Source organism: Arthrobotrys flagrans, assembly GCF_004000055.1.
Source record: "Arthrobotrys flagrans strain CBS H-5679 chromosome Unknown unitig_0, whole genome shotgun sequence".
Classification (NCBI taxonomy): Eukaryota; Fungi; Ascomycota; class Orbiliomycetes; order Orbiliales; family Orbiliaceae; genus Arthrobotrys; species Arthrobotrys flagrans.
The window spans coordinates 2960535-2972557 of record NW_027137550.1 but is presented as its reverse complement, the minus strand read 5'-3'; the positions used below and the strand labels follow the sequence as shown (position 1 = coordinate 2972557).

Genomic DNA, 12023 nt, shown 5'->3' with positions numbered 1-12023 from the left:
GGTTAAACTAGAGTCGAGGAAAAGCTGCAAGATGACATGCATTTTATATTCGTTGTACATATTGGCGTCGTTATTTCATTGTATTATAATACCAATGGGAGGAGCATATGATCGGCGTATCATGGTGGTGTTTAGCATAGCAATCGATCTAATTACCATGCATCCTATATACTTATTTTAAGTAGCTACAGTTCATCTCTATTAACCCTCTGAACCTTAAGAGGGGCATCGTCGTCCGAAGTAGTTGAGTCGTGAGATTCTATAGACCCGTGGGCCTTCGTATCTTCAGTATCAGCCTGTGCTTCCGGTTTTTGCAGGTGTCTAGTGCCCCTCGCGCCTTCCATATTCACTCTATTTGAATCAACCCCCCGTTTCACTATACTCGTCAGAATTTCGTAAACAATTTGTGCAGCGGCGAGTGCAGTTTGTTCCCCGGTTCCATCATACGCAGGCGCAACTTCTACGATGTCTGCCCCAACGACGTTTAGACCTTCGAGACCGCGTAGGATACGTATCATTTCGCGAGTGGTCCAACCGCCGGGTTCTGGGGTTCCGGTGCCCTATTTCCATTCAGTATCTTATTCAACCTATCTTTTGGTAAGGTTTTCGTAAAGGTAAGTAAGCATACCGGAGCAATGCCAGGATCGATAACATCAATATCCACACTCAAGTATATCGGAATATCCTTCCCTAGATTATCAAGAATCCTCTGAATAACACCATTGACACCGATATCGTCTATATCATCGGCTTCAATACGGTACCATCCCTGTTGGGTATCATCGTCGTAGTCCTCATAGTCGATCCCAGAAAGCCGAGTTCTTAACCCAGCATGAACCGAGGAGTTTGGAAGAATTAATGGCGGGTCGTAGGCAGTTTGGGCAAGCCAAAACATACATCCGTGGCTCAAGCTCATCTGCTCGGACGACCAAGCGGAGGGGTTTTTTATGGGGTTCCAGGTATCCAGGTCTAAATATCTTGTTTAGATAAACAACGTACGGAATGTATGTATAGTTGTGGAATGAGAACTTACGGGCATCGAAGTGTAACACAGCTACCTGACCATGAACCTTATTCAACGCTCTCAAGGCAGCAAGAGCTACCGTGTGATCACCACCCAGCGTCACAATCTTAGGAATCTTCTTGTCAAGGACTGATTTTCTAGCATTATCGCTTCGGGCGGTTTGGTAAACGTTGCTGTTTCTGGATAGTAACTCCTCCATTGCCTCGGCCATTTGTTCCATTGCGAGAGCATTGTCGAATGGGACGACGGGGATGTCACCGCAGTCTATTATTTTGGCCCAGTTTTGATACTGTAATTACGTCAATTTGCTACCGATTTTGTTTAATGTTGATATGGTATGGTTATGAAGACTTACGGGGTTAAATCCTGCTCGATGGTTGAACCCCCTAAAACTGGTTTGTCGTGCTGAAGCGGCTCGAATTGCTCTGGGGCCGAATCTAGCACCAGGACGATAGGATACTGCTGTATCAAATGGGGCACCAATGATTGCTATATCGTATGTAGCATAGGGATTGGTAAGGCATCTTGTGTATGGTAAATGGGCGAATGTGGAAATTCCGGAAAACGACCACTATGGGGGAAAATATTGATATCTCCGTAAATAAATGATTAAAATTATAATGTTCCAAGCTGGAATTGTGGGGTTTGTACTTGCATCTGTAGACCATTTCTCGTGAAGTTCTTTGAGGCGGTCTTGATCTATCTTGTCGTTGTGGTGTGTTGAGTGTGCGTCAATCAGGCTCGAGGCCTGCAGGAAGCTTAACAATACCATTAATATCATGGTAAATGAATGTAATGGAGCCCTGTTCTGGGGCTACTGTAGACTCGTAACTAGAACGGCCATTAATGGGTCAGTGACGGGAAACGCTTCCGCTAGGACATAGCCGGTTCACCTTTTGAAGATAGGTAAGTGGGGCTAAATCCTCTAGACTTCGATCATGCGCCCGGGATTCCAACGGGTGACCTGACTAGTTCCATTGACTTAAACCTCGTCTTTTTTGATCATACGAATTCAATTGACATAAGCTCACATGTACGTTAATTAACAATCTCCAGGTGAGGAAGCTATCACCAAAGTTCGTATCGCTCACTACAAACATCTATGACACAAGAAATCTCATATTTTATCTAGAGTCGTGGTTTGAGAATCCTATCGCTATCATGGGCCATGCTCAACATTAACTGAACTCAAAGAGACCAATGTTAGCCATGTAGGTGCCATCGCATTGCCAGGCCAGGCATGGGCCAGGCATTCGGCACTCTCCGATATATTTTGCGCAACACAGACTCTGTTCAAAATACCACAGCAGCCTTCAATCTTGTACCCATTATCACTCCATTGTTTCTTTAAAAAAAAAACATTACAGGAAAATTCTAAAGGAATAATCTGAGTTGTAGCTACTCGGGCGTCTCCAGATTGTCAAGAGAGGGAGAGGCCGATGTTTGATATAAGTTTGGGAATAAGCTTCGTCTATGATGGGTCGACGACGAACGTCACCAAATTTAATAATTTATTCTCTCAGGGCCCCACCATATAGACATAATCGGTGAGAATGTGTATATTTTTGGTCAGGAATCCGCTTAGAGAGTCAGGGCCATAGTCGATGACGGAGGTTCCGTTGAAAATTTTAAAAAGTTCCTGATCGCATACGTCCAGACTCAGGCATCCTGTTTCGTAGATTCGAATATTTGAGCTTCCAGGATTCTATCTCAATCTCTTCAACTTCATACGATCACCATAAACCAAGTACTATACTAGCTATGCGATTTAACATAGATTATTTTGTTTGCCTGCAGGCGAGCAAAGACAATTTGTAAGTTTGATTTACAAACCTCAGATCCTGAATACCAACCGGTATGCGGTATCACCGTCATGGCGCCAACAAATTCCTGGATCATTCGATCTAAACACTCCAATATCGCATTCGGACCAACACTCGGTGGGCTCATTGGAGGGTTTACCTCTATCGCGTTTTGCGTTATAATTGCCTGTCTTTGTAAGAGAAAGTTTAGGAAGAGAAGAAGAAAGACAAGGAGAAGGGAGTTTTGGAGGGAAAAAGGAAGCACAGGTTTCTGGAAGCCTGGTTGGTTCAAATGGCCATGCGAATCCTGTAGAAGACCGTGGGAATGAGGCTTCAGAGGCCGGAGTAGTAGAGAATGGAGATGTTGTCCCTCTTTCTCCTCGGCAAGAGTCAATTGAAGCTTGATTCCTTTTAATATCGATATCGTCGGGGATACTTGCTTTATTTTTTACACTTTATTTGCTATTCCACCATATTTCAAGGGTCATAACATCTCGAAGATTTCGACATCTGGACGGTTGAAAGTTTTCCGAGAGCAATATTCATCAATATCAATCCTTGTGTATACACAGACGCTTCCCGCATTTATATTTTAGACTGGCTCTAGTTCGGCTTGCAATTTTCGTTTGACGGCTGGGTTCACATAACAGGATCCAGATACAACCCGCTTTATCACGTCAAAGTTATATTAATAAAAGTTTCCCTCAGATTTTTGGCTAGAAGATCGGTTCAACAAATCCTAGCTCATTATAATACGCTAGTGAGCGGCAGTATACATATTTTCGGTGGTACTGTATGTGACCAGGCAGATTTGTCAGCAATAACACTCTCGCAGAACTGACAATAAAAGAGAGGATCGAAGGTATAGAGATGGTCCCATGCATCAACTTACCCCACCCTTGCGGCTGAGAATTATTATCGTGGAATCTTGTATAGACAAATATTTCTGAAAAGAGGTTTCCTGCGCAGCAGAGCATCATCTTGCGCTTGTTGCGTTGAGGCAACGGCGTGTAGCCTCGCGCTGGTAGACGGTTACACATCTCCGCGAACGTAGTTTTTCCTGCAGCTAGCTGTAGATACTGAACTTTTACGAAGTGTTCCTTTGCATGGAGAGGGGAGCGTACCTGAAACATGAATTTTCCGGCCTTGTGGGACACGGGTAAAGACGTGCATATAAGTGTGATAGATTTAGGTTTAGAAAAGGCCTCATAGATATATGTATATCGATCATATGATCATCTGTATCGGCAACTGTACAATACTTCCTTCCAAAGTAGCAGCCTATATAAATTTAAAATGTCTTGCGGAAGTTTTGGTGGCTTATACCTAGAATCATCAATTTTCGTAGTTTTAGGCGATCAAAGGCTGGTATATTAGAATGACCTACGGATATTGCCTTGAAAAAAGGACCATCCAGCTACCAACGAGAGAAGAGAAGCATATTTCCATATAAAACGTTAGGCCTCGTCAAAAAATGGCATGTGTTCCCTGAACTGCAAGCCTTGCCTTGGTACCTAGCGAATGCTGCAAGCGTCGAAAATTTTGGGAATCGATTGATCGATGTCACCACATTTGCCTCAACTTAACACCGCAAATATGCCGCGCCGGCTTCGTATTTGTAAATTTCGTACAATATTGTCCGATAGAAAACCGGTACTTAGTGATGGGGGAAATTTCGCAACCAATTCTGCAGCTTATGGTGCCGTTTATCGATACTGGTTTCTGGGACCAGTTGGACCAGTCGTTGACATATCAGTAAAGACCTGCGTCGCGATCTTGCACACTTTCCGCGCAGATGGATCCGCTTCTGCGTATGACTCCAAAAGTGGTAAAGAATGCCGGCCTTGTTGGATCTGCGGCTCAAGAGAACGTTGGCCATTAGACTATCACCTGCATCTAGCTGCGGATGCAATGGCGTGGCCTGGGAGTTGCATCTCCGGCTCGAGCTTCGGGTACAAAATACAACATTGGTTTTAGACGCATACACCTAATATTGCAACACCAAGTGGTGGAAGTATAGAGCTTGGCGGTACCCTATCGAAGAAGGCCCCGACATTTTGCAAAGGAATTCCTTCCATGCATTACGAGCACGGCTTGAAGCTGCTACGGAACGCTCCAACCGAAAACTGTCTGCATATGGGTTCATATGACCATTATGCATAGGAGCGAGTTAGATATTACACTACACTAGTGTCGAGGGCAAGGTAGCAAAGTTAGACGTCGAGGGCTATACGAAGGCTCTTATTATTCATATTCAGTGCGGCCGATTCACTGCGTTCTGCGTTATTGCTTCTACATTCAGATGAGCTGGCCGTCAAGATGAAGGTGAAGCCAGGGGTGGCTACGTAGCTGAAGATTCGAATTTCGTAATGAGCACTAGTAAGTGGACTATGGTTGGCCCAATAGTTCCAGTTGCTTCTTGAATATCTATTGTAGCAGCGCTGTATAAATACGAGTCCTCTTGCTTGATAGCTCGCCTCATCCTTCGGGCTTCATATAGCAGGAATAACTAGAAAAGCCCGCAAGTACCGTATTCAGTCCTAAATTTCTTTTCTCTAGAAGTTTATTACATCATCGCGCAAGCACCTTTTCTGATCGCCAGCTTCGCCTCGGATCTCGAAACTTGTAACTTCAGAATGGCAGCCGCAGCATACATCTCCACCGGCCAATTCCCTATGATGGGACAGCCCGCAATGACCTATGAGATTGATTCAATGACCCAGCAAGCTTACCACGCAGGTGCCGCGGGTTATGTCCCAACCACGGCGCATCCACAGCAGCAAATATTTCTCACAAGTGGTCAGCCGGTCCAGGTGGTCACGGGACCCGGCGGCACCGTCTTCCCTCAAGTGGGGTACCGAAATCCCAATACTGGCGTCTATATGGTAAGGATCCCTCTAAAAAATTAAGGTCAATTGACAAGACCTCGATACTAATTTAAACTTGGACAGCAACATCCCATGCCGAATATTATGCATGCTCAATACGCTGGTGACCTACATGCGCCACCGGCGTACAGCGATATAGAATCGTCACGGTTTTCAAATCCTAGGTCGAGAAAACCATCCTTCTCGATGAGTTTCTCTGCTGGGCAATTCGGCTTCCCCAACAACCAGATGAGCCAGATGGGTAACCAGATGGGTAACCAGATGGACTACTCTTATGTCGACAATTGCATGCTCTGTAGAGCTAATCACCCCGGACCACATCCTCACGGGCCTAGTATGAACATGCACGACATGCCATCAATGTCTAACCACCGTCAAATGTCAATGGATGACACAATGTCTAACTCTAGCAAAGTGAGAGGCAGTACTTACTCATACGAAGGACCTGCATGTGACCCAATGGACTGGAATCCTAGCTCTCGGACCCGTGGCGACCGACGTGATCCTTCTTGGGACTACCGTTCTGCGAAATCGGATGTCCGATCCCGCTCCAAGCCTCGGAGTCTCCCAGGCCGCCCTGGAAGAGTGCCATTCAATGCAAGTATACAAGTTTCGGAAATCTCTGATGATGATTCTGAGGACGACACTGTTCCTCGAGGAGGAAGGATGACCAACTATGGAAACCCTCCACGTCGTTCGAGCAGCCGGGGGCCACAAAGGCCTCCATCTCGCGGAGGCCGTCCAATGAGTACTTCTGGTAACAATTATTTGTAAAACTCTGAAAGCTTTATACCTGGTTCTCTCTTTTACTTTTTTTCGTTGTACGAATAATGGTGGGCTTGCTACTTTTATTTTTGATACCTGGAAATCACAACGACAGCGACGAAGCCCAGGACTGCCCTACATGTTTTTCTAAATTGTTCGCATTTCCTAATACTTACCTGTCTACCGGATTGTATCAAATTCCTTTTCGAACGGCGCGACTTGCATCTGACACTCCTGTATTTACTCCAAGGTATTTAACCCCCTGTACCATCACGATATTTGAAATACGATCTGGACTATTTTTCAAGTTTATGAAATGCTAACGTTATCCGTTGGTATTGTAATCGGAAATGTCCCACGGAGAATATGTTAAGCTAGTGATTCAAGACTGGCTTGCGGCTGCCGCGGCAAGTGATACTTTTGGTATCAATTCGTCCATCGCTGTGTATGGGATAGCCGCTAGCGAAATAGCTGACGAAGATGAACATCAACTTAGCGAACCAAAAATATATTTACAATAATGGGCTTTATTTTCCCGTCCCTTAATGTTCCTTGTTTCCGCCAGTTTGGATTTCTCGTGCCCACCGCCGCTAGAAGAGAATCGAGCCTGGTTATACAGTAATGCAGGGTCGAGACAAAATATCCGAACTACCCTACACTCGGCAATACTAATTTCTCGCGAATCCTTTCGCAGACGAGTCAGGACCAAACCTCAAATCAATTACTAACCTAGCCACAATGGTGAACTTATTTGGAAGATAGATAAGGGGATGTCAAATTAAAGGAATTGTGGGGAAACCACTGGCTTTGGGATGGTACACTTGAAGATATATTGCAGCTACACAACTATATCACATAGTATAAACGGCACACGTAATATCAGAACCACTCTTAAGGTCAACTCTTCCCCACGAACTGGCCATCCGATATGCGTATAATATCGAGGTTAATCTAGGAGAGATAAGGACATTTGTGCCCAGGGTATCCATCGGCTAATGGGACAAAAACCCTGTGGAAACCTTTTCCGGTTAGTTTATTGATTGCGACATGGTGATCTCAGATGTAGTTGCATTGCAAGTATGAAATGCGCAAACCCGGAAACGGCCTTCGTGAATATTCCGGTCTGGCCCCGAACCAGTTTGCTTCCTTCGTCAGCTACGGATTTGTCACACCCTACTGACGTAGTCTATCTCTCAGGATCCACTATAGTACATGCACATTGGACATACAGACGACTGGAAACTCGGTACCTGTATCTCGGGTGTTAAGTTAATGTTCACCAAGCGGGTTCAGTCACAACTCAAAGGATGTTGCATTATCCCGTTAAGGCAAGGCTATGCGATTGGCTAGCTCATGATAAGTTATAGCGGGTGCATAAGGCTGCGAGGCAGGAAACTTCTCGGCAATAAAAAAAATGAGGGCTCCGCTCGCATGGACCTACTATCTTGAGTTAGTTTGTAGATGCCGTCCGTGTGACCCTGCGGGTTGGAAGTCGGCTCGTGGTTCAGGAGGCTATCGATACCAGTCGCGTGGGTCTATTGCTTGCAGAGTGGGTCGTCCAACCTATCAATGAATTCAATTACATGCGCTTCACAGGCTTTGTACGACGACGTGTTATTTAGTACGTATCGTATCGCATATGGGAGCTCGAAGCTATTCCGGGGTTCTACGCTATCATGACTAAAGAAATTTTGAGACACGTTTTTACATTCCTTGCAATTGAGGGTTCACGCAGCCGAAGATCTTGCCGCTGGTAGAACCTAAGTCATGTTCTAGTCCTCTGCGGTTGCGCTGAAGAGCGAATAGATATAATATACAGCGAAAACCCCCGTGGCCGAATTGGGCCTCATTTTCTTTCGTATTTCACATCTATATATACCAAAGCTCTTGATATTATATCCCAAACTGTCATCATGTCGTCGTTTTCAGCGTCACTCAATTCTGCTGCGCAGGCGAACGACCGCCTAAATATTCTGCAGGGCCAGGTACATCCAAGCTCCCTGCAATATGATCATCCGCTTGATCCCTTGTCAGCGACAGAAATCACTGCAGCTTCGTCCCTCATCACGGCGAAGCACCTTGGAAAGCGATTCCAATTTCGCTATGTTACACTCGTAGAGCCTCCAAAAAAGCAATTGACGGTGTATCTAGATGAGGAGCTGGCGGGAAGGATTCCATCTCAGAAGCCTGACAGGATTGTCGAGTAAGTAGCTTTGCTGATGTTTTTGTGTTGGGTTGTATTTAATTATATAGACGCAGCAATTTCTAACGATGGTGATATGTGAATAGGGCTCTATACTCAGTCTTCGACAATGAAACCGGATGGTCATATAAATGCTATGAGGGCATTGTGAACTTGACGACAAGCCAGGTCGTCAAAGAGCAGCCTCTGCCTGAGGGTGTTGCTGAGCCTTTGTCGTTCAGGACCATGGCCACTGCGCAGTCGATTCTCGTCGAATCGAAGGAATTCAAAGATGCTGTTGCCAAATTGAACCTTCCAGAGAACATCGTTATCGAAATCGATCCGTAGGATACCATTTCCTGGTAATATGCGATTGTTGAATTTGAAGCTGATTCGATATAGCTGGATGTATGGCGTCGACCAGCCAAAGGCGGGACCAACCCGCTTGTCCTTCCTCTGTTATGCTAGACACCCCTCGAATAACCACCCTGATGGAAATCTCTATTCCATTCCACTACCAATTATCCCGCTGATGGACCTCCAAACGATGACGGTTCTGTCCATTGAACCGGCCGCATCCGGAGGCAAAGAAGATGGGTTCGCTTATGGCACCCATCCTGAAAAAGCCATTGACCACTGCATTGCAAACGAGTACGTTCCAGAACTGCAGCCGAAGGGGCTAAGGAAGGACTTGAAACCTTTGCAAGTTGTGCAACCTGAAGGAGCCAGCTTTACAATTAAAGGAAGGCTCGTTGAATGGCAAAAGTGGCGCTTCAGAGTCGGCTGGAATTACCGTGAAGGTGCCATCATTCACGATGTTACGTATGACGGCAGAAGAGTGTTTCATAGACTCAGTCTTTCTGATATGACGGTGCCGTATGGCGATCCCCGGACACGTAAGGCTCTACCTCTTTGCAATTTAATACCAATAATCTGCAAGTCTACTTCTAGAACTATACTAATTTTCTTCTTCTACTTCCAAATACAGCATACCACAGGAAACAAGCATTCGATCTTGGTAAGTCCACACGAACCTCGAGTCAGATCCCAAGTTTTTCATACTAGAAGAATTGCGAAAGCGTATCGCTAATATGCATCCTGCAACTGTGTAACAGGCGACCTCGGTGCGGGATTATCCGCCAACAACCTCGCACTAGGCTGCGATTGTCTAGGTCTCATCCATTACTTCCCAGGAGCTCTGGCGACTCATACCGGGGAAGGAGAGGTCAAGGGGAACGCTATTTGCTTGCACGAACAGGATATGGGAATTGGCTGGAAGCACACCAACTACCGAACCGATAGGGCAGTCCTGACCAGAAACCGTGTGCTCGTCGTGCAACAGATTTTGACTGTTGCAAATTACGAGTATATCTTCGCTTGGCAGTTCGATCAGGCTGGAGCTATCCATTTCGAAACCAGAGCTACTGGTATCCTTTCAACATGCTCGATCGACCCAGGGAAGGTGTCAGAATGGGGTAACGTCGTATCCCCGGGTGTTTTGGCGCAGTATCATCAGCATATCTTCTGTCTAAGGATCGACCCCGCCATCGACGGGTGGCAGAACAGTGTCGTCCAGGAAGAAGCTGTATCGTTACCGATATCCGCTGAGCGCAATCCTTTCGGCAATGCATTTGTCACTGAGAAGAAGGTCATCAAGACTAGTTCATATGCGGACGCTGCACCTCATAAGAACAGGGTTTTCAAGATCATTAATCCCTCCAAGTTCAACCCTTATAGCAAGAACCCGGTCAGCTATAAATTAGGTGGGCGTCTAATGACCTGAATGTTTTCTTAATATACTTACCTCTAACGAAATTGGTTCGGCTCGTAGTTCCTCATACGGGTCAGCTCCTCCTGGCAGACCCAGGTAGCGTCGCAGCTGCAAGAGCTCGATTCGCACAGCACCATATCTGGGTCACAAAACATCGAGATGAGGACCTCTGGTGCGCTGGCAAGTTCACCAATCAAGCACACAGAGAAGATGGAGGCGTCCAGGATATGATTGAAAGAAATGAAAATGTGGAGAACGATGATATATTGGTCTGGCATACATTTGGAATGACGTGAGTTTCACTCGTTTTAGCCTCCCAACGTCCGCATGCAGCATCCGAATATCATTTGACTGACGAGTTATTTTTTATTATTTAGGCATATACCACGAGTGGAAGACTTCCCAGTCATGCCTGTGGAGATTCATCAAGTCAGCCTGAAACCTGCAGATTTCTTTGATCGAAACCCAGCAATCGATGTCCCTGCGTCGAATCAGTTGGCCAACAAATCAGTCTTATATAACGAGTTCAACGCCGCCAAGTCTGGGTCCTGCTGCTCGTAAAAGGAGAAAAATGGTCATGTGTATATGGAGTCATTGACAGTTGTAGTTAGCCCAGCATAGTATGCAGGCAATGAAGTATCTTCGGAAGAGGCGATACAATTTTTCTAAAATAACATTGGGGTGAAATGCTGCGCCGTAGACTAGTTCCGAATCGCATCGCCGCATCATTGAAAAACGTGGCAGCTCGTTTGAATTTTAGCGTCTTCCCGCCAGGCCTAAAAGGGTAGATGTCTCGGTTCGGCTTTCCACATACTAGTGAGGTGTGTCTTCTCGACGCAGAAGAGTTCCTGTGCCGTACGACTTGAAATACTCTGGGTTTCAGCTCATTGAACGCCGTTCTTACGCGGGTACGACTGCTGTCTGTGTAGACGCCCAGGGTCAGGATAGTTTTCCCAGATTCAATCTAGATCTTAATAACTATAACTTAGATGCTATGAGAAACTGCTTTTTCCTCTGGTACCATAGCCACTCGTTTCGTTTCAGTGATGAGATGAATAGGGCAGTTACGTGTAAAGGTGAGTAAAAGCAGGGACCCCAAAACTAATTTACAGATCTCTCTCAAATTTTGTTTAGGTACTGCACTGTAGTAGAAACAGTTAACAGGGCGCCCTGTAACCAATATAATCTCAGGTTATATTGATTCTCTAGTGATATTTGATATTTCCGAGGAGTTCAGACGAACAAACGAGGAAGTCCTAATCTTTCGAGCCGTTTAACGTTTGACCTGTTGATAACGGGTGCCGAAAGATCAACGTCCATTACGACGCCACGTGCATATCTCATTATCGTGGTGCAGGGCGCCGAATATTAGTTCGATGTGATACTGATGCGGTACCTGCAGTATAGGTACAATCCTACCAAGGCAAACAGTGGAATGTCTAGCATCTATCAGGATTTAGCCGTCTCGATGCGACGATATGCAGCTGTTTCGATTGGTATGTGCAATATCGAAGCGGTTTGTCGAGGCATATCCAAGCTAATTAGCCCAAAGCCTTTCTGTGTTGAAGACCAAAGCAACCAGGTTCGATTA

The 12023-nt window shown here is 45.6% G+C and overlaps 3 protein-coding genes across 4 annotated transcripts; 2 read left to right on the top strand and 1 right to left on the bottom strand.

The window, feature by feature from the left end:
- Positions 1-185: 185 nt before the first annotated feature.
- Positions 186-1805, bottom strand: DFL_003912 (uncharacterized protein; the record flags this gene model as incomplete). Of its 2 annotated transcripts, none has more annotated exons than XM_067632919.1 (5): positions 186-560; positions 629-969; positions 1034-1313; positions 1380-1595; positions 1680-1805. In XM_067632919.1, the coding sequence occupies 5 exons, from the start codon at positions 1803-1805 to the stop codon at positions 186-188; spliced, it is 1338 nt and encodes a 445-aa protein (XP_067491139.1). The 2 variants fall into 2 exon arrangements, with proteins under 2 accessions (XP_067491139.1, XP_067491138.1); XM_067632918.1 differs by having other exon boundaries at positions 1676-1681.
- Positions 1806-5462: 3657 nt separating this feature from the next.
- DFL_003911 (uncharacterized protein) lies at positions 5463-6488 on the top strand (the record flags this gene model as incomplete). Its single annotated transcript, XM_067632917.1, has 2 exons — positions 5463-5711; positions 5778-6488. The coding sequence occupies 2 exons, from the start codon at positions 5463-5465 to the stop codon at positions 6486-6488; spliced, it is 960 nt and encodes a 319-aa protein (XP_067491137.1).
- A 1904-nt stretch (positions 6489-8392) lies between these two features.
- DFL_003910 (uncharacterized protein) lies at positions 8393-10993 on the top strand (the record flags this gene model as incomplete). The annotated part of the gene is made up of 7 exons (XM_067632916.1): positions 8393-8682; positions 8769-9005; positions 9064-9557; positions 9650-9679; positions 9777-10424; positions 10493-10724; positions 10810-10993. 7 exons carry the CDS (start codon positions 8393-8395, stop codon positions 10991-10993), a joined length of 2115 nt encoding a protein of 704 aa, XP_067491136.1.
- Between the last annotated feature and the right edge of the window lie 1030 nt (positions 10994-12023).